The sequence below is a fragment of the Myodes glareolus genome, chromosome 5 (genome assembly GCF_982192425.1).
Source record: "Myodes glareolus chromosome 5, mMyoGla1.1, whole genome shotgun sequence".
NCBI lineage: Eukaryota > Metazoa > Chordata > Mammalia > Rodentia > Cricetidae > Myodes > Myodes glareolus.
In genome coordinates, this window is record NC_142030.1 from 88,274,586 (window position 1) to 88,294,756 (window position 20,171).

At 53.1% G+C, this 20,171-nt stretch overlaps 1 protein-coding gene across 4 annotated transcripts; it reads right to left on the reverse strand.

Annotated features, from left to right (window-relative positions):
• Nucleotides 1-271: 271 nt before the first annotated feature.
• Tnnt2 (troponin T2, cardiac type) lies at nucleotides 272-17,047 on the reverse strand. 4 transcript variants are annotated; one of them, XM_085688184.2, is made up of 17 exons: nucleotides 16,959-17,047; nucleotides 13,067-13,074; nucleotides 12,677-12,716; nucleotides 11,483-11,493; nucleotides 11,371-11,382; nucleotides 8,928-8,957; nucleotides 6,902-6,988; nucleotides 6,625-6,660; nucleotides 5,709-5,742; nucleotides 4,723-4,786; nucleotides 4,385-4,501; nucleotides 3,599-3,676; nucleotides 3,012-3,122; nucleotides 1,621-1,730; nucleotides 1,070-1,160; nucleotides 799-839; nucleotides 272-507 (listed from the first exon to the last, which is right to left on the reverse strand). In XM_085688184.2, the coding sequence occupies exons 1-17, from the start codon at nucleotides 17,030-17,032 to the stop codon at nucleotides 462-464; spliced, it is 990 nt and encodes a 329-aa protein (XP_085544310.1). In that variant the 5' UTR covers nucleotides 17,033-17,047; the 3' UTR covers nucleotides 272-461. The 4 variants fall into 4 exon arrangements, with proteins under 4 accessions (XP_085544310.1, XP_085544311.1, XP_085544309.1 ...); XM_085688185.2 differs by lacking the exons at nucleotides 8,928-8,957; nucleotides 13,067-13,074; nucleotides 16,959-17,047 and having other exon boundaries at nucleotides 4,723-4,783; nucleotides 12,677-12,729; XM_085688183.2 differs by lacking the exons at nucleotides 8,928-8,957; nucleotides 11,371-11,382; nucleotides 11,483-11,493; ... (1 more) ...; nucleotides 13,067-13,074; nucleotides 16,959-17,047 and having other exon boundaries at nucleotides 4,723-4,783; nucleotides 6,893-6,988.
• Nucleotides 17,048-20,171: the final 3,124 nt, after the last annotated feature.

Consider the following 20,171-nt stretch of genomic DNA (forward strand, 5'->3'; position numbering starts at 1 on the left):
CCCTTGTGACAGCCCTCTTCCCCAGTATGCTGTCCCTGGTGACTCACAGAGGCTAAAATCACAAACCCTGTCCACTGTTCGCGCCTCCTTCCTGGGCTCTGAGAATGTATGTGGGTTACTCAGGCATCAGTTTCTCCCCCGGAGGTGGGTAGAAGCTGTAGGTGGGTCAAAGAAGACCAGACGGGCATAAGTTCCTCCGAGCTGGGCAAATAAGGGGATTCTTGATTCCCCGTAACACTTGAGCGAAATGACAGAAATACCATTCTGCATGTGCAGTGTGCTGGCCTTTTATTCCTGGAGTGGTATGGGCATAGGGGTCAGGACGAGGACTGGCTTCTAGCTAGCCCAGCGCTCACTTTCCAGACAGGAGTCTGCATTGGGTGCCCAGGAGGACCCGAGCTGGGATGCCCAGGGCAGGGACTCAGGCAAAGGTCAGAGATTTGGCAAGAGCAGCGCTGTCTCTACTTCCAGCGCCCAGTGACTTTGGCCTTCCCACGGGTTTTGGAGCTGCGGGAAAAGCAGAATCCATCAGATGGTGGGAGTGGGGGGAGGCAGTTTCCAATGGGGCAGAGGATGGGCTAAGGGAAGCTAAGGGTTGAGACGAACATCCTGGAGCAAGGATAGAATATAACAACGGCCTTGTTCTCCCACCCTGCCCCCTACCGCATCCCACCCTGCACAGACAAGCAGTGGTGAAGGCCGGGCAAAGAAGAAAGCTGTGAACTGAGGGAGAAGAGGAAGGGCCGGAGTTCGAACCCTCACAGCAGGATGAGAAAGAGGGAGGCAGGCGACACTTACACTTTCTGGTTGTCGTTGATCCTGTTTCGCAGAACATTGATCTGGAAGAAAAGCGGGGAAGATAAAGGATAAAGTTGGGACTCATTCAGTGAGGTCTGGGAGAAGGGAGGGGTTCAGTGTAGAAGCAAAGGTGCAAAGGGGGAGGAGGAAAAAACGGTGAGTGAGTTGAGTGGACTGATGGGGGACAGGAAAAGGGCCTTGCGGGTCAGCAGTGGTGGGGACCAGGTCACACCAGACCATGGCAGAAGAACGGGCACAGTGAGCAGCTCACTTCATATTTCTGCTGCTTGAACTTCTCCTGCAGGTCGAACTTTTCCGCCTCCAGGTTGTGAATGCTCTGCCATAGCTCTTTGGCCTTCTCTCTGCAGGAGCCACAGGGAGAGAGGAGTGAGGAGCCATAAACCCTACCCTGTCTTTGGCTTTCACCCTGGCCGCGATTCAGCGTACACGGTCCCTCAGCCTGTCCTTGCACATTTAGGTCGGCAGAGGGCGCCTCCAGCCTATGCCGTGGGCCTGGCCGTTCTGAAACTGCGTCCCAGCCACTGTGCCCGGTGTCCAAGGACAGAGACCACGAGTTCTGAGAGTCGTTGGGGTTGTGAAGAAGCACGCCTGGTGCTGTAGAGCATCTAGCTCAATCATCCTTCCCACGAGCTTCCTCAAGTCTCTTTCCCTGCCAGGAGAGCTCACACAAGGAGGCCTCCCCTAGTAATGAGCCTTGGGAAATGCGTGAGGGAGTAACTCCCCCTGGCGGTTCACATCGAGAAGTACCTTCCACCCCGCCCTACAGAAGAGTGCCAGGGTTCACCCAGCCAACTGGCCCACCTCAGCTGGTCTTCATTCAGGTGGTCAATGGCTAACACCTTCCTCCTCTCAGCCAGGATCTTCTTCTTCTTCTCTCGCTCGGTCTGCCTCTTCCCACTCTTGCGCTCTGTCTGCAGCGGTGGTGAGCAGGGACACTTGTCTAAAGATGGCTCCTCCCTGTCCCCTAACCCTCCCAACACCCTGGGAAGGAGGACCAGGTCTTCAGAACACCAGGTTCCCATTCTCTTGCTCTAGCAACATGACACACTGTCCCCTTCTAAATTCCCCCGGAGAAACTGAGGTGGGGGCAAGGAGGGGCCTAAGTGCCTTACCAGGCTCTTCCAGACTCCCTCCTCCCACAACTCCTCCTCCAACAAGGTGTGCTCCCCTCCCAGGGAGCACTCTACAGCTAAAGGGTGGAGGAAGAGGACTCAAGGTTTTGTACCCACCTGAGCTTGCTAAACCGGGAAACCATGAGAGAAAGACCCAGAGAGAGAGAGACCAAGACCGCCACAGAGACATGGAGAGAAGCAGGGTGGGAGACAGGAAGACAGGAAGGACAAAGTGATTTGGCTGCTCAGCAGGGGCTGCCTGCTGTGCCAAGCACAGGTCTGGGGCTATGGGAAGTAAAATGTTGATAACATTTGCCTGGTGTGGCCACTGTGAGGATAGAGTCAGGGCGGCAGAGCTGAGGACTTAGGATATCTAAAACAAAATATTCTGATGCTGATGCCTCCCTGCATAAAGAAAGCCAGGCCTGGTTGGGCATGGTGGCCCTTGCCTTTAATCCCAGCACTCGGGAGGCAGAGGCAAGTAGATCTCTGTGAGTTCGAGGCGAGACTGGTCTACATAGTGAGTTTTAGGACAGCCAAGACTACACAGTGAAACACTGTCCAAAAAGCAAAACAAAACAAAAGATGAAGAAAGAAAGAAGGCAAATGAAGCCCCAGTCCTGAGAGAGGGGACATCATGAGTGAGTGTCTGTCAGCAAATCACCCCACATCTGTGCAGCACACACGTTCCACGTCAGCTCGTCACCTCTCTGAAGCTGCAGGGCAGGCAATACTAGGCCATGTGAGCAAACAGGACCAGATGTTAGCGTGGGCCATGCTGCTGTATGTGTCAGAATCGGGTCTTTAACCAGAGGTCTGACTCCAGGACCCAAGATTCTCTGGGTGGCACCCAGGCACCCTGGGGAGCCAGCATGAGGAAGCATATTAGCATTCTAACCTTCACCACAGGAGACCCATCCTAGTGACATCATGGTCAGGCTGACAGCTAGCTCAGGGGCTAAGCATGGGGAGACCTTAGACTTCAGCCACAGCAGCTGGGAATTTCTTCATGGATCCCATTAAAGGCAGTCTTGAGGATACACTGAGATCTCCTGGTGCCCAGTGCTGCTTTCCACCTACCTTCTGGATGTACCCTCCAAAATGCATCATGTTAGACAGAGCTTTCTTCTTCCGGGCCTCATCCTCGGCCTTCCTCCTGTTCTCCTCTTCCTCACGCCGGGCCCGCTCTTCCTGGTTTCAGGGAGAGCAAATGAATACATTAATGGCGAGGGTGGGAAACCAGACTCTGGAATAAAGCTGGCGTTTTTTTTTACAAATGAGACCAGCTTGCTTCCCACTGGACAAGGAACTTTCTGAGGTGCCCTGTGGCACAAGACGGGCATATTGGAGTTTCCTGAACGGGTGGATGAATTGTTGTGTGAATGAGTTCACGAAGCACTGACTCACATCTGTAAAATCCTGCCATCCCTCCCAGGCTGAGAGGCCCTCTGTCCCCATCTGTCCTGTGCTAGGGAAAGGGCAGGGGCTGGAGGGTCTTAAAATCATGAGCACAAGACCCCAGCACGTCTGTCCTGTTCATTGTGTGTTGACAATACTGAGCCAAGGACCTGAGCTTCTGTGACAAAGGCTACCTCTAGAACTGATGTCTGTGACTAGAGAGGACACTTGGACGTCAGGGGCTCAAGGGCTGGGCTAGGGTCACTCACAGCCAGGCGGTTCTGCCGTTCCTTCTCCCGCTCATTACGAATGCGCTGCTGTTCGGCCCGTTCTGCCCGTCGCTTTTCCTAGAGAGAGAGAGAGAGAGAGAGAGAGAGAGAGAGGAATGCCTGTGTGTGTCCATGAGGGGTGTTATCCCCTTACAGGAATCAGGAGGCTCTTCCACGTGTCTCTGTTCTCAGCCACTCCAGGGATGCGATGGAAGTGGCCCATCACAGGTGGAGGCTCCAGGAGAGCGTCCTGCCTAGGTAAGAAAGCCTCTCGGAAGCCCGGAAGCCGTCTCAACTCTGTGGGAGATGCCGAGCGGCTTCTCTCGTCTCCCTCAAGGACAAAATCCACATTCTGGCTCCAGAGCCAGGCCTGGCAGCTTCTCTGTGCTCAAAGATAAGGGTTGCTGTACACAGCTGAGGAACGCAGGTTGGGTAGAGAAAAACAAGGAATCAAACAGTCTCCTCTCTCAGAGTGGAATTCTGGGAGTCACCCAGGATTCCACAGGCTGATCCCGCGTGTCCTGTGTTCAGGAGGCAGCTATGCCCCGTGGGTAGGAAAGAGGAAGAGGGAGAACACAGGCCTTCGACTGTCATCCCACGGTTAGCGGTGTCCGGTTAGGCCCAGCTAGAGCCAGAACTTCTCAGGCTCCTGTTGACGAGGAGTAGCCACACTGACGCAGGTGGCAGGGACCCAGTGGGAGCAGCAGCCCACAGGTTGGCTGCTTGAGGCAGGCTGCGGCAGCCGGGGAAGGAGGGTAGGGAGGACTGTGGAAATCAGACACGTACGATCCTGTCTTTGAGAGAGATTAGCTCCTCCTCCTCCTTCTTTCTGTTCTCGAAGTGAGCCTCGATCAGCGTCTGCAGCTCATTCAGGTCCTTCTCCATGCGTTTCCTGTGGATGTCCTGTGGGGAGAGCCTACCTAAGCCTGCCGCACCGTGAAACGGTGGGCTCAATGCCCAAGGTACTGTCAGGGCTTGGGGCCTGAACCTCAGCCATCCCTGCGCCACCCGGCCAATGGGTTGCCCCAGCCCCAGCCCCCAAGATCAGGAGCTCTGTGACTCCCATTCGAGCCCTTGTCACACCCCAGGCTGAACTAACTGCTCGACCAGCAATCACCACTCACATCAAAGTCCACTCTCTCTCCATCGGGGATCTTGGGTGGCACCAAGTTCGGCATGAAGAGCCTGCTGCAGAGAGGAATGGAGAGTCACCAGGGATCACCAAAACAAATGGGTGGGTCGGGGGGGGGGGGGGACTATGTGATCCTGGAGCCTCCATGATGATGTCAGCACCAACGCCTACCTCACTTGCTTGAATTTTCAGAGGTTCATTTCATTCTGTCCCCTCACTAGATCCCAGAAGGGGGCAGCACTGACCTCTATTAGGAAGATGGAGGCTTAAAGCTACACAGTTGAGAAGCAGAAGAGCTGAGCTTAGATGGTGTCCCTGGGTGGATCTCTGATCCTTGATTTCCTCATATGCTCTTGGGCCTTCGGGAGCTAAAAGGAGCTGCTCTGGAATGCTCAAAACAGCCAGCACAGAGAGTGAACAGAGCTAAGACCCACATAGGCCACTGGAGGCATGCGTGTGCTGCAGCGCCATCTGCTGGCAGGATAAGGATTGCCGAGAAGGAACCGCTCCGTGTCCCAAAGGCCACATACTGACAACCACCAGATGGGATGGAGCTACCCCATTCTGCCCTTTCGCAGCTCCCCAAAACTGTCATGCCTAGGTTGTCATGGTTTCACTGCTTGATTCCCCAAAGTTTACATCCCTTTTCCCCTAGAACCCACCACAGCCGAGAGGGTCATCTTGTGGGACAGGCAGTGTGTCTGTCCAAGGCCAAGGCTAGCCCTTCCCTAGTCTGTAGATGAATGAAACTCCAACCATGTTGGTGTGCCTATAACTGGCAGTGAGGTGTAGTGCGTAGTTCATCTCACTTTCTTCCCTGCAGGCAGTATAACACATGATCACCCCTCTGTGGTAGTCTGTGTCTACTACAGCTCCTGCTCAGTCTCGCTGTACCACACGCACTCCTGTCTCTTCGTCAGTCTCCCTAAATGGCCTCTGCCCCCTAGGCTCTACCACAGATAGGTGCATCCCACTCACCTGGGCTTGGGTTTGGACTCCTCAGCTGGACCATCTGAAGGAGAGAGAAGGAGGTGTGGACTCAGCAAGCCTGACTCTATGCCCAGCTCCACCCTGAGCTGCACACCTTTGGGTCTCTGTTTCCCCACCTGCACAGGGCCTCTCTCCCAGCCCTGGCAAATCTGGACTTCCATAATCACCAACGGGCATGAAGGGAGCCTGGAGGGGAGGCCACAGAGGACGGTGACTGTGTCTACAGGCACACTAGACCTGGAGCCATGGCGCTCTCTCTCCTCTGCTCTGGGCTGGGAAGATTGTTTCTCAGATTCCACAGTCATGCAAGGGCCTATGGGAAGGTTTCCAGGGGCTCCAATCCTAGATCACGTCCCAGGTCTGCCTTAATGTTTTGGGCCCTAGACTTCCTGGTGGCCACAGGGCGAGGGAGCCAGTGGGAATGATTCCAAGACTGGGCTGGCTGTCCCCCCAACCCTCCACCCCAGTATATGAGTGACTACGGTCAACTGACAGAGGCTGCAGCCTGTCCAGGACACTGATGATGATGTCACCACGTCAAGGACATTGATGATAACGTTACCACGGCATGAACCATCTATGTCCTACAAACACCAGACCTCACTGGCATTGCCTGGGTACCAGGAGCCCAGGGTGTGAAGGTGACTTCTGAGTCCACTACCCTGCATGGACCAGGGGGCTAGATGTTGATTTCCTCTCCTATTGGTCACTAAGGCTACATCTCCAAGGTAAAGAGGACAAAGGTTCAGAGCCTCCCAGGCCCTGCAGGTGCCACCCAGTTCTGCCTTCCAACCCTTTTCTTTGTAACTTCTGGTGGAATTCCCAGGCACAGTCATCCACAAGGTTACCATGGCAAGTTCCCTCATCATACCCAGCTCCTGTGCTGGCATCCAGCAATTCTCACCTTCAGCATCTTTGGCTTCTTCATCGAGGCCAACCTCTAAACAAAACACGAGCAATCAATAGAGGTCCTGTTCTGAGCTCATGTCCCCGAGAGCATTGCCCATGGCCAAGCAGGTGAGCCTCCTCATTTAGTGTAGGGTCAACCATAAAAGGCACTGGATTGATGATCACCAATCATCAATGGACTGCTGCCTCCCCAGCCCAGCGGAAGTGCTTTCTAGCACCTGGATGTGTCTTAAAACACCACCCCAAGCCCCTTGTCCCCTCACCTGGCGTACCTTCTGCTTTGGTCTCCTCTGTCTCCGCCTCACCCTCAGGCTCAGCCTCGGCCCCGCCATCCTCCTCCTCCACTGCCTCCTCTTGTTCTAGAGAGGTGAACCAGACACCATGAACAACCAGGCCCTTCTCTCAGCAACCAGACAGCACCCCCAAAACAGAGCCTGGGAGGGGTGAAAGAGGGCCAGTAATATCCAGCTTCACATGATTCGGGAGCTATGGCCTCAGATGACAGAAGGAACACAGCTTCGTTCCTGGTTAAACCAGAAGTCAGCAAACTAGAGCTCACAGCTACAGCCAGCCCAGGACAACTACAGTAAGCAAGGGTTCATAGCACATAACCTCACTCACTTCTTCTGTAAGCAAGGGTTCATAGGCACATAACCTCGCTCACTCATCTACTCGCTCATCCATGCCTCAAGCCCACAAGTGAGGAAGGGCAGCAGGGGCTGCGGGGCTGCCAGCCGAAGTGTACACCGTCTGCTCCTTTGCAGGAAAAGTGAAACCCAACAGAGGGGTACCATTTGGCTGGTAAGTGTCCCAAATTTGCCACCCTGGGAGTTTGGAAATCAGAATGGGGTCTTCTCCGGTGTGGACACCTATTTGCCACCAGGAGGCTGCTGGACAAGCCAGCTATTTGCTGTGGGAACGTGTAGGGGGGTGGGTGCTATGGGAAACACCGGTGATAGAAGATAGAAGGACTCACTACTGGGGACCAGCTGAGCTGAGGGCCTGTCCAGCCTCTTTCTGCCCAATTTAGAACCTGCTTCCCCTATGACCACCCTGGTGATATGATTCCCTCATCTTCCCTAACTTTTCACCCTGGAGACTCCACTCTGTGCCTGGCACTGAAGGACAGGTCATGACCAAACTGGGGTACCGGGGAAAGTCTGTTGTGAGCCCAGTGACTCCTCAAGTCCATTGACCCTTCCTCCACGTCTAACAGAAACCGAAGCCATGAGGTTGTCCGGGTGGACGAAACACCCAATATTTAAAGAGTTGTGCTACCCAGAGGGTTGCCAGGAATTTCTATTTTCGTCATTTGCTTGGCAGGATGTGGACCCCGCCTCTCCCAACATTCAGAAGGGACAGACAGATTAGGGAGGCAGGATGCCGTACAGACCATGACTCGGCTTGGCGGAAGTGTTTGTAACATTCGGTGATGGATAGACTGACAAGTGGTGGCCCTTGGCAGAGGGAGAAGAAAACACCTCATGACAGACAGAACCATCAGAGGAAAGCGGGCACCTCCTCCCCCTCTGCCCATCTTCTCTGGCCTCCTTTCTAAGGACTGGGTCCACACTGACGTCTGGGGTGCTCCTTTCAACCCTGCAGGAGGTTTGCCAATGGCATGAGAATAGAGGAGGGTGGCCAGTTATGGGGTCCACCTTGAAGCCACTACGCTAGCACCTCATCCATATACCCTAGGCTTCATCTCTCTGTGTCATGTGCCCGCTGCCCAGTGATTGGTCACACAGAAGCTCAATGAACAGGGCACACTTGGAGTCTCCCTGGACGTCACCGTGGGAAAGCTGGTCCTAAAATTAAAGTCTTTTCTGTCTCCTTTGCCCTCCTGTGATCCCTGGGAGCAGGTCCAGCCTCACCCCACCGCTCAGCAGCACACAGCTGAAGGCTTACGTCATGTCTTCTCTGCTCTGGCTATTTATTGGTAGTCTTCTCCGCTACTCTGCAATGACTTTGTCCTCAGAGCCCTAACCCTTTGGCCATTGTGCCTTAGGCAAAACTGGGAAGGTCCCCACATGTAACACCACCATGCATACTGGAGCAGTTGGGGTCCATTCTTGCCGTAAGAATCCCTCTGTGACCACACATGCAGCCAGTGGGGGAGAAAACACGGGCCAGATCCTTCCCACTGCCCACCCCAGAGAAAAATCAAGAAAGAAAAGAAGGAATGGACAAGAAGTCTTAGGGTCCTGGCCCCTCTGAAGTCATGGACTTCCCAGCCCAAGCCCAGAACCCAGGAAGAAGAGGAGAGCAGGGACAGGCACAGGACAGAGAAGGCTGTACTACCGTCTTCGTCTTCACTCCAGTCTTCCTCTTCTGGGCGCAGGAGGTGGCAGCAGCGAAGGGAGCAAGCGGAACAGGTTAGTGTGCAGTAGCAGAAAGCCTGGTGGCAGCGCAGGCGGCAGCCGGCTCAGAGTTAGGACTGAACTCTGATCCTCAAGCCAACATTCAAACAACATGGCAGGCTCATTCCTCAGTGACATCCCCAAGCCTCAAGTGAATGGACATCATGACAGTCAGTTCCCAACCACTACCGAGAGCAGAATGCCTAACGCCGAGGGGAATCCGGCACCTGAAAGCATTCAGCCCCAGCCTGCTTCTAGGCTACCGGCCCCGGCTTCTCTCTCAGAAGACAGTGGACCCCAGTATCAGGAAAAAAATTCACTTCTCCTCCTACTTCTCTTATATGCCTGACTTGAGTGAGTTTTGGGACTACCCCGCAAAACGCCTACAGACTCCCAGAATCACATCTCGGACTGCCATCCTGGGAGCCGGACCGAGGGAACTGGCCTGGCCTGTTGGAAGGCATGGGCTGGCAATCTGAGGAGACTACCTGTTTCCCCACTGTTTTCAATGCAAATCTCTACTTAAGGAAGAGTTTAGGAAGCCAGCAGTGGTGGCACACACTTTTAATCCCAGCAGGTGGATCTCTGTGAAGTTGAAGGCCAGCCTGGTCCACAGAGCTAGTTCTAGAACAGTCAAAGCTACACAGAGAAACACTATCTCAAAAATCCAAAAAAAGATAAAAGGGGGGTAGGGAGAAAGTTCTTAACAGCAGTGCGGAGATGCTTTCCCCTAGAACAAAGGCCCTTAGCACTGTCTGGCCTGTAGGTTTCAGACACTCGTCCAGACCTTTGCTTTCTGAGCCAGAGTCAACGCCTTGGACCATTCAGAACAAGGGAGGTAGATGCACATACTGCAAGAGCTCGTTCCACCAAGAACTTTGACTCCCAGACAGAGCCTGCTGTGTGTAGCAGCCAGGCTGAAGGTCCCAGATCTGGCTGAAGTCTATTTCCCAAAGCCTACTAGCCAGAACCTGCTGTCAACAGCAGATTCCTCCAAGGCGAAGGAATCCCCCAGCAGACTGCATCCCTCCTATGGAGGAAGTTGGAAGCAGCTGGGCTCTTGATTCAAAATATGGTTTTTGAAGTTGAACATGGTGACTCCCGGCTCATGCCTGTAATCCCAGTACTGAAGCTGAGGCAGGAGGCTCGCCACAGCTTGAGACCAGTCTGAACTCCAGAAACAAAAACAAACAAAAAGCCTTGGTTTGGAGATTTGGCTCAGCGGTGGAATGCTAGGTGGACTAGGGTGAGAGATTTTTCTAATGGTCCCTAAAAATCGGAAATGGTATTTCCTGCTCCTGGCTCCTATTTGGCTACATGACCCAGAACAGACTTAAAGGAGCAAGAGGCTCCTCACTTTTCCCAGGAAGCCTGAGAAGCAGGAGAGGGGAGGCTCCCGAGATCATCAGAGACCCTTTCCCACACATGGCATGTGTTAGCCAAACCACTGCGATCCAGGCTTCAGCCTGCCTGTGGGGTGGGAATCAGGAGCCACAGGGTCATTCTGGGTCTTCCAGGAGGAAGGACGGAGGGAACGCTTCCAGAGATAGCAGAGTCCAAGCCAAGGAGGGTGACATGTCACCATATCCAAAAGGAGGGGACAGCAAGATGGATCTTTGCCAGGTTGTAAAAAAAGCTTCACGCCCACAGAGAATGTCCCAGGTAAAGAAGCAAATTCAGATTCACGTGAAAAAACAAAAAACAAAAGAACAAAACCAATGACTGGGATGGGTTTTGGCTTGTACATGGCATTATGGCTGTGTCTGTTGTTTAGTGGTGTTTATTTTGTCTAACTTTTAGTTTAACTTCTCATGTATATGGACGTTTCGCCTGTATGTCCGTCTGTGAACTACTTGTATGTATGGTGCCCACAGAGGTCAGAAGAGGGCGTCAGACACCCTGAAACTGGAGCTACATATGGTTGTGGACCACCCTGAGGGTAGCAGGTATTAAATTTGGGTCCTCTGGGAAAGCAGCCAGTCATCTCTCCAGCCCACATCTTAAGATATGTGCGGAATTAGTAAGGCATGGATCTGGGAATGGTTTGGGGGTGCCTCTTCAGACAGGCCAGGATCAGCTGGAGTAGAGATGACTATTGGTCACCCATTTTTGTTTGCAGAGGCTAGGTGATGAGACCGTGGGGCTCATTATTCTTTTCTTGTTGTCTATATAGATGTCAAAGTTTTCATGGTAAAAAAAAAAAAGAATACGCTGTATACACACCACACACATAAATACATATACATGTATATATGCAAAAGTGATTAATCGGGCCATGTCTGCTCGGCTAGGAGTTCAGGGCAAAGAAAGACAAACTGTTTCCCCAGAAACACGGGCCTCCCAAAACCCCTCTCTACTTCCCATGTGCCTGAGCTACATACCTTCTACAGCTTCTGTTCAGAAGAGACCAGGGCAAAAGAGAAGAGAAAAGAGATGGGTCAGCTTCCAGCCGGTCTGTCCTCCATCAGTGTGGGTGTCCCCATGATCACTTACCTTCCTGTTCCCTGAGGATAAAAGAAGACGCTATCAAAACTGGTGTACACGCTACACACACACACACACACACACACACACACGCACACACGCACGCATGCACACACAATGACCTTTCCATAAAGCCAACCCTTTCCCACTTCTTTCTTCTGTAAATGACATTTCATCTTCCGGCTCGCCCTGCAAAGGCCCCCAGCAGCCTGACCCACCCTTCTTAGCCTGCACTATCTACCACTATCCCCAGCAAACATCTAAGTCAACAAGTGTCTTCAGCATTCTTCCTCCTTCCGCCTCTCACCTCACCTCTGAGATTCTCCCAGGCAGTGCCCTTTTCAGAAGGCCCCTTTCTCCCAAGTCTCTCTACAAATGCGGCCAGGGGAAGCCTCCCTTCTCCACACAGCTGCCTCTGCCCACCCTGTGCCCACTCTCCCTCTCCCCCGAGCTCCTGTGCAACCGTGGCTATCTCTGCACCGTACATCCTTTTATCAAGTCCTTGCGAGGTTTGTATCTCAGCAGCCCAAAGGGAAAGGCAAGTCTGTGCGAGTCCATGTGATCTCCCTGGTGACATCTCTACTCAGAATACTTATCGGATTGCCTAACTGTACCTCACCTTTGGCTTCCCCAGGACAGGCCTGTAGACAAGGCACTGTGAGGGACTAGGGATCCAAAAAGGAGTGATAATGCTGGGTCTGGGACAGGATAGGGGAGGCCACCATTTCTGTGGCCTCAGGAGAGCTGTTTAACTGTTAACAGTGTCAACAGCCCCAGCTTCTCAGCTTCCCTCCTGGTCCTGGAACTGAATCCTGTTTTCCTAAAGTCCCCAGTCTGAGGTTGCCTGGGATCTGCTAACCAGAGCTACAGAAATGGGAATGAAGGGAAGAAATCCCAACTCCAAGTCCTGGAAACAGGCGCAGCCACTCCCACAAGGATGCGAGGGAGGGTGTGAGGGGACCCCATGCGAGGCAGAATGCTCCAAATATGGGCGTGAGGAGACCCCATGCGAGGCAGAATGTTCCCATTATGGGTGTGAGGGGACCCCATGCGAGGCAGAATGCTCCAAATATGGGCGTGAGGAGACCCCATGCGAGGCAGAATGTTCCCAATATGGGTGTGAGGGGACCCCATGCGAGGCAGAATGCTCCCGATATGGGCGTGAGGAGACCCCATGCGAGGCAGAATGCTCCCGATACTTACTCCTCATACTCCTCCACCACCTCCTCCGTGTCAGACATGGCTCTCCCTCCAGAAAGAGAAAAACATCATTGCAAGTAGCAAGAGAAATGCTGCTGCCTTCTTCAGGAGCCCTCGGCACCTAGCTAGGGAGGACTCAAAGAAGCCTGGGGTGAATCCACTGTGTGACCCACAGGGCAAAGTCAATTTCTCCCTCTGCAAGGAGGCAACCATGACACGGGAATCACAGCAGGTCAGCTAACTGGTGTTCACCCATTCCCTGCCCCTGAGCACGCCACCCTGGATTTCTTATGTTCCTTTCTGTACGTCTCAAAGAAATGCTAGCTGTGTTTCTCCCCTTCTCAGGCGAGCCCAGTCCTAGTGACCAGCACTCTCTTTCTGTTCTCACTATACATTCCATCCTGGCACAGCTCCCCTGGGACACTGGTGACACCATCTCTAGGCTTGTGCAGCACAAATAGCACTTTTTCTCATTACTATTTGAGAAAGGCCGCTGTGATGGCCACATGCTCTACGGCTCCACTTACAACTTTCTTGACGTGAGCAGAGAGTAATGCGGAGAATAAGTCACCAGGGCTCCTGTGGAGGGCAGGAGAGCAGTGGAAATGGTACTAAAAATATGCACAAGGGACTCTTTTAAAAAATGTCACCTTTATTGGTGCGTGTGCACACAGTGTCATAGAGCATGTGTGGAGGTCAGAGAACAGCTGTTCTTCTTCTTCCCCATCCGGGTCCCAGGGATCAAACTCAGGTCGTCAGGCTTCATGGCAAGTGCTTTTACCACCGAGCCATCTCACAGGTCCCTTGTGGGGCTTGACTATAGGGATGAATGCATGAACGCACCCAGGTTAGGACTGTGTAGAACGCACCCCAAACAAAAGCACAGTGAAGCTGGGGCGGCCTGAGTGTGAGTCTGGATGGACCGGATCTGTGTTTACACGTGAGTCATGAGACTACATTCTATAGTTTTGTAAATGTGCTCTCGGGGAATGTGGGCAAAGGGACACAGGAAACTTTTCTGTTTTCTTTTTTTTTTTTTTTGACTTATTTTATTTCTTATTTAATGTGTCTGTGTGTGTGTTCGCATATGAGCGCAGGTGCCTATGTGTGGTATTCAGATCCCTGAAGCTTGAGTTGCAGGTGATGGTGAGCCACCTGGCATGGATGCCGGAACCCACCTGGACCCTCAAACATGCACTCTTAACTGCTGGGCCATCTCTCCAGCCCTTTGGCAGTATTTCTTAGATGTGCGTATTAATCCACCCAATCTCAATAAAGATCCCAGCTTTACAGCGTCCCTGGGAAACTGGCTGAGCCATTCCTGTAACGGTTGCAGGGACAGCCCTGGGTTCAGGCTCTCTTCTGTTAGTTTGCTGAGATGTTGGTGTGTTTGTAGCACAGTTGAACCTCGGTTCTCTCTGAATGATGGAAGGAGTACAGACATCCCAGCTAAGGGACCCTATGAGGACCCCACAGCTATTAATGAGTAGATGCCCAGGCATGACCGGGTGTGATTATGTGCACTCATAATTATAAGATGCCACAGGGAAAGGTGGAAGAGCAAGGGTTCAGTATGAGAGTCATCTGGTGACCTTGAGTGTGACCTTCAAAAGGTCATTTCATTTTCCTACACCATAATTCCTTTTGGGAAATTTCTCCTCCCCTGCGGTGTATGTGATAGAATGAACATATTAGAGTCTGTGAAGTGCCTGGGCCGAGAGCAAACTCAACCTGCATTATTATAACCCACCTCCTGGAGGCATATCAGTGCCTAACCCAGAGACAACATCACGTTGCCTGAAATGTGGGCAATGCTCCCTGTTGTTTGCAACATAACCTTCCTGACACTGGAGTTAGAAGGAAGAAGGACCACACAATGTGGTGGCCTCAGGAGCGACAGGAACATATTGATTGGCAGGACCACCCCACATGGTGCTTCCTGCCCACCATGAAGCCACCCCTTGCAGTCTGATCCATGTTGCCAGGGTAAAGGGTGGGACATGGATAGTCTCGCCCCTGCCTTCCCCAGCCTTCCCTGTATATCCAATGCAGGGAAGTGGGCTGAGACCCACCCCAAGCTCACATCTATGGGCAACCATGAAAGGCAAGGTGCTGCTGAATTGAGTCAAAGCCACCCTCGAGACTGGGTGGTTTTCGGAAAGCCAGCACTGGCCGGATGCTCTGAGCATAGTCAATTTCAGACTCAGAACTCTCTGCAACTTGGGATTGGTCCAGGCCTGCTTGGTTGGGGACAAGTGCACAAGTCCCCCGTCCCCCCCCCCGCCCCCGCTCTGCTCCCTCTGCTGGAGTAGGACAGACAGTTGTGGGGTGGGGCCCTGCTCAAGTGGAACTCTGGACAGCAGCCCTGTGCAGCATGTCACCCGACCTTGCCATAAGAAAGTGGAAAAGGGACGTCAAATATGTAAGGTGTCTCAACAAGTGGGCGGTATTCTACTGAGAGGAGACTTGAACACCGGACAACCTCCACCTGGATCTCAGGATGAGTATGGCCACTCCTGAGCCCAGAAGTCTGATAACAGACCCACCTAGTTCAAACTTTGAGGGAGTAGTCAGAACTTGTGAGGAGCCTGGGGGTGTCGGGGTGATGGGGAAAGTTCTTGGGGGGAGGTGTGTGGCTTCCCCAAAGGCTTATCATTGCCAACTTCTCTCCTGCCCTCCCACCAGCTTAGAGCCACTGGGCATCTTGCAGAGATCAGAGAAGGTAGCAGCAACTTGGACTCCCCACCTTGCCCCCAGGAACACCATCTAGCTCCCAAAATAGAACGTAGACCACAGACTGCAGAGTCTGGGGAGTGTTTTCAGCCGAGGGGCACACCTAAGCCAGGTAGACTAGGGAGAAAAAGTGGGGAGACTGAACCTGAGGGCTACAGAATGAGAGGAGATGGGGGAGCTGGAGGAAAGAATATGAGCATGTCCCAAGAACCTTACCCTCCTCCAGCTTCTTACCATCTGTCAGGGGTCACCTTTCATGGGTAATAAAGCAAAACAACAGAAGCCAAAAGAGGACTCTCTTCGGGGATCAAAAAATCTGAGTTCTAAACCCAGCTTTTACTGTGCATTCTTAGGCAAGTCCCTAAATGTTTCTGAACATTTGCTTAATCTTCCTAAGAAATAGATCAGCTTCAGATTCTAGCCTTGCAGTTTCTGAGGAGTGTAGGCTCTGTCCTTTGGCCCTTGTCCAAAGCATTGAACTGGGGATCTTCCTAAAGCCACAGCTGTTAGCCCAGAACACTAGCTGAAGAAGCAGCAGAGGGTGAAAGGGCGGGGCGTAGGCAACTCAATCCCCTCAGATTTTCCTGCTCAGAGGAGGACCTGTCCTGTGAGAAGAGGGTCAGAGGAGGAATCCTGGAGGCCAGGTGGCTTCCCAGCTGAACTCCCTGTGGAATGTGCTGGACGTTTCTTAGCCTCCAAGCAATTACCTCCCAAACAATCCTTCACTGCACCCAGAAGTCAGAAAACCTGCCTATAACACAAAGGCACAGAACAAGAGCAACCCTAAGGGCAAGTTGGGATGGGGCAAGGGTCACACTGGAAGGGACCCAGTGGGTCCCAGGAATGCCCTTCCGATGTTGACAAGCTTAGTTCCCCTCTTCTGGGAAAGGGATCAGGACTCATCACACACACACCCCATGCTAGCCACCCTTGACTTCCTCCAGGAGTGGACACACACCCAGTCCCTGATGCCCAGTGGATATAGAGCATCCGCTTGGAGAAACCCCATTAGGCCCACATGCCCCTGGACGTTTGACCTTTCTCATTGCTTCCAGGGCAGCATCTTTGTTCTTGGACATGAGAGCTGAGTTACCAGGATTCATTGGCAAATATAGCCAAGGTCTTACCCTACTCTCTGGGCCTCTAGAAAAAAAGAGTCAGGTGGCCCTTAACCTAGAGTGAAGGAGACATACTGAGCAATCTGGGAATCCCTGATGGTTAGGGTTCTGTTGTATTTAGTGGCCCAACAATGATCTAGACCGTTCTACTTATGGAAAAAAATAAGATCTGGGGAGGGAAAGCAATCTACTCAAGACTTCAAAACCACACGCTATCTTTCGTGGCCGATCAGGACCTCCCATTCTCTTCCCATCAAGGATGCAGGCTCTCCCACTCCACAGCACTCTGGTTGGAGTCTATCCTGGAAACAGCGCCGTGGATTCCCATCAACCCTGGGACCACTCAGAATGGATGCAAGCACAGACCAGGGGAAAAGAGCCAGAGCCGAATCCACCTGCCTCTGCCCTCTCCCAGGGCCTCCCTCTGGTCTTACCTCTGAACAGGGACTGCACACGGGTCCTGGGGTGTCTGCTTAGCCTCGGCAGGGACTGGCCGAAGGCAGGGCATGAAGAGGGCTTTAAGCAGGCATGTGGGCTGTGGCCTTGAGAGCCAAGCCCTGCGGTGGGAGGAATGTGCAGCAGGAGATGGGGGGGATGACACAATGGGGGGTGTTGGCTGCTATTTTGGCAGGTGCCAGGCACAGGGCTAAGGGAACAAGTACCCCACGCCATATAAGCTCATGTGGGCCTCCAGCTGCTCACATAAGCTATTTAAAACCAGAGCAGATATGCTGGGAACATAAACCAGCTGTCCCTCTTGAGAATTCTGATAAAGCAGATGCCAAAGCCCAGGCCCAGAGGGGGGAGGGCTGGGAGCAGGGTTGGGGTAGATGTCAACCTCAGAGACACTTCAAGAGCCTCTTAGGCGGGTCCTGGGGAGCAGAAGACAAGAGCTGGGGGAAAGGCACCTGCTAGCTGCTGCTGCTGCTGCTGAACCAAGTGGTTTCAGGTAGATGGCAGGCTCTCAGGCCTTGGGAAGAGCACACAGAAAGTCGTCTCCATGAGCCCCGAGCCACACACCGTGTCCTCCTCACGGGAGTGGTCTCCAGCTACCAGAGAAGGCTGAGCAGCAGAAACAAATCTCCACAGTCTGGCAACAGGAGTAGAGTGGGGTACAGAGGATCACTGGATCTCCCCTTGGGGTTAGAGACTGGGGTCATGGTGAGCAACTTTGTCCGGCTTGCCCACTAGATCAGAAGGTTCATAAGATCAGGACCCAGTTTTTGTTGTGGCCTGAATGTTGAAGGCCACCAGCCCACAGGGGTGACAGGTATGGAGGAGGGGTCTCGGGGTGTGATAGAACTGAAAGAAACTAAGTTGGGAGGCAACTGAGTCTCCCCACAGTCTGCCTCCTTCCACACCTCCAGTCTTCTCAGCAGGCCCTACAGTCGAAGAATAAATACTTCCATGGACCAGGCCCAGCTTCCCAGGTGCCCCAACTCCTGAGATCCCTGACCCCTCCAGACATGGTTAGTGACTCATTCTCTTGCTTTCCACACCGGACTCGCCCAGCCTCTGCCCTTCTCCTCTCTCCTGACCATGTTCCCAGCCTCTCCTTTAGTTCCATCACTTAAGAGGGACAGGGCTGCCTCTGTGTGAAAGTCTCCGTGAGGACCCTCTGCATACAAATGTCCACCCTACTAGCCAACTTGCCCATTATTCAGCTGACACAGTTCCCTTCCTGTGGTCCCTAGCAGTCTCTGAGCCCAGTGACTTTGATCCCTAGCTCCAGGCTTATCCCGAGCCATGTGCATCCCCGTGTTGCCAGTGGATCAGCAACAGGACCAACTAGAGCCACAGCCCTAGGGGCAGCAGCCCAGGAAAGGGAGGGCTCAGAAAAGCTGGGGGCGGGGAGCTTGGGAAAGGCAGAGGGAGGGGGAATATTAAGAGGAATAATGAGACGGAGCCAGGATGACCTCATAAAGAGCATGGAAGCCAGCTCTCCCCTCCCATTTAAGCCCACCAAGCCCCATGTTGCATTGTATCTCAGTCTAGAATCTCCTGGAATTTAGGAGTTGCTTTTCCTAAGCCCTCCCTGAACTTAAACTACTTTCCAAGAAAGCCAAGAGATAACCTTTCAGACAGGCCATAGCCAGTCTTCATGGATGCCTGAGAGAGGGACCTGGGCATCAGCCCACACAGAGCACCCTCCTCCTGGAAAACCAGTGGGTTCTTCATATCTGGGGTTCCTAGGTGTGGAACGTCATCCCAACAGTCACTGCTTGGCAACCACACTGCTGTATAACGGGGCGGCTCCAGAAGCAACTTAGAGGATGGTTATTACAATTGTAGTGACCAGATCACAGAAAACAGGCAACTCGGCAGAAAATCAGAAATGTGGTGATATGAAGCATGTGGGCTGAGGCATGCTGGGGTACAAGTCCTAGGACAGTGCCCAGGCCATTGCAGCAGCAGAGCAGAGAGGTAGGGGGCACTCAGATGTCACCTCAGACACACTCACACACCCACACACACACACACGCACACGCGCTCGCGCACACACACAGATGTCACCTCTCACACACGCACGTGCGCACACATGCACACCATTCAGATGTCACCTCACACGCACACACATACGCACACACACATATACCATACATGCACACATACACACCACTCAGACGTCACCTCACACACACAGATGTCACCACAGACACACACACACACACACAACCCTCTAACCCTAGCCACCTTCACACCCTTGTTCATCAGCTCCTTCCAGAGCAAAGCCGGCGGCAGAAGGAGCTGAGAAGTGGAGCTGCTGCCACACGCTCCCCAGCGGCCTGCTCACAATGGGCACCCCCAAAGAGGGGATTCAGGCAGAGATCATACCACTTTGAGCCTGCATCTGATGAACATCCCTTCCTCTGTCTGAGGGGAGCACCCATGAGCCTCTCCTAAGGGTCTGTAGGACAGCTCTTCCAGCTACGAAAGTTCACCTGCCAAGGCACCACCCCAAATCTGCAACATGAACATCCCAAAGTCATGTGAGATCACCTGCTTGAACTCTTGGGATTCAGAGAAGGGAGGAGCATGAGGTCAGAGTCAGGGTGCCCAGCAGAACCAGAGCAGTTACAGCAGTTGCTTCCATTGTCTAGGTGGCACACAGTCACCACCTCTCCTTGCCCAGATTCCCAACAACCCTCACCCTCAATTAGAGATCAAGTCCTTGGCAGGATGTACAAGGTGTTCCAGGCAGGTCTTCAGGGTGTCTTCAGTGTCATTCCCCTCCTCCCCCCACCTAGCCCAGCAAAAGTGTGAGAGCAGCTGCAGGCGACTCCCAGAGGTAAGCCAGCTCTGGGTACTCCTAAATGAGCACATACAGGATCTGAGGGGCTCTGTCCTCTGGACCGTAGGACCCAAGGTAGGGGCATTCACCCAAGACACAAAGACAAGTGGGACTGGTTGCCTCTGCCCCATGAACTAGGGGCGCAGAGACTTATTAGCCATGTTCTGAAGCTGGGCGATTGCCCCAGGCTGCCTTTGCACCTGCTCTCCCTCAAGTTGGTTCTAGGTGAAACCAAAGCAATCCACTGGGAGTAAGCGCTGTAACGACTCCAGACCACCTACAGACTCCAGCCACAACGGAGCTGCAGGGCACTGGGCTGCCTTTCTTGGTTTGCTGTGTGTTTGGGGGTGGCTCA

What these genes read in the sequence shown, in the direction of transcription:
- Tnnt2 (XM_085688184.2), bottom strand. Translation starts at nt 17,032, where the DNA reads ATGCCCTGCCTTCGGCCAGTCCCTGCCGAGGCTAAGCAGACACCCCAG. An exon ending in GAGTCCAAACCCAAGCCCAG is followed by an intron (nt 4,787 to 5,708) that starts GTGAGTGGGATG and finishes TCCTCTCTGCAG; the next exon opens with CAGGCTCTTCATGCCGAACT. An exon ending in TTGGAGGGTACATCCAGAAG is followed by an intron (nt 1,731 to 3,011) that starts GTAGGTGGAAAG and finishes CCACCGCTGCAG; the next exon opens with ACAGAGCGCAAGAGTGGGAA.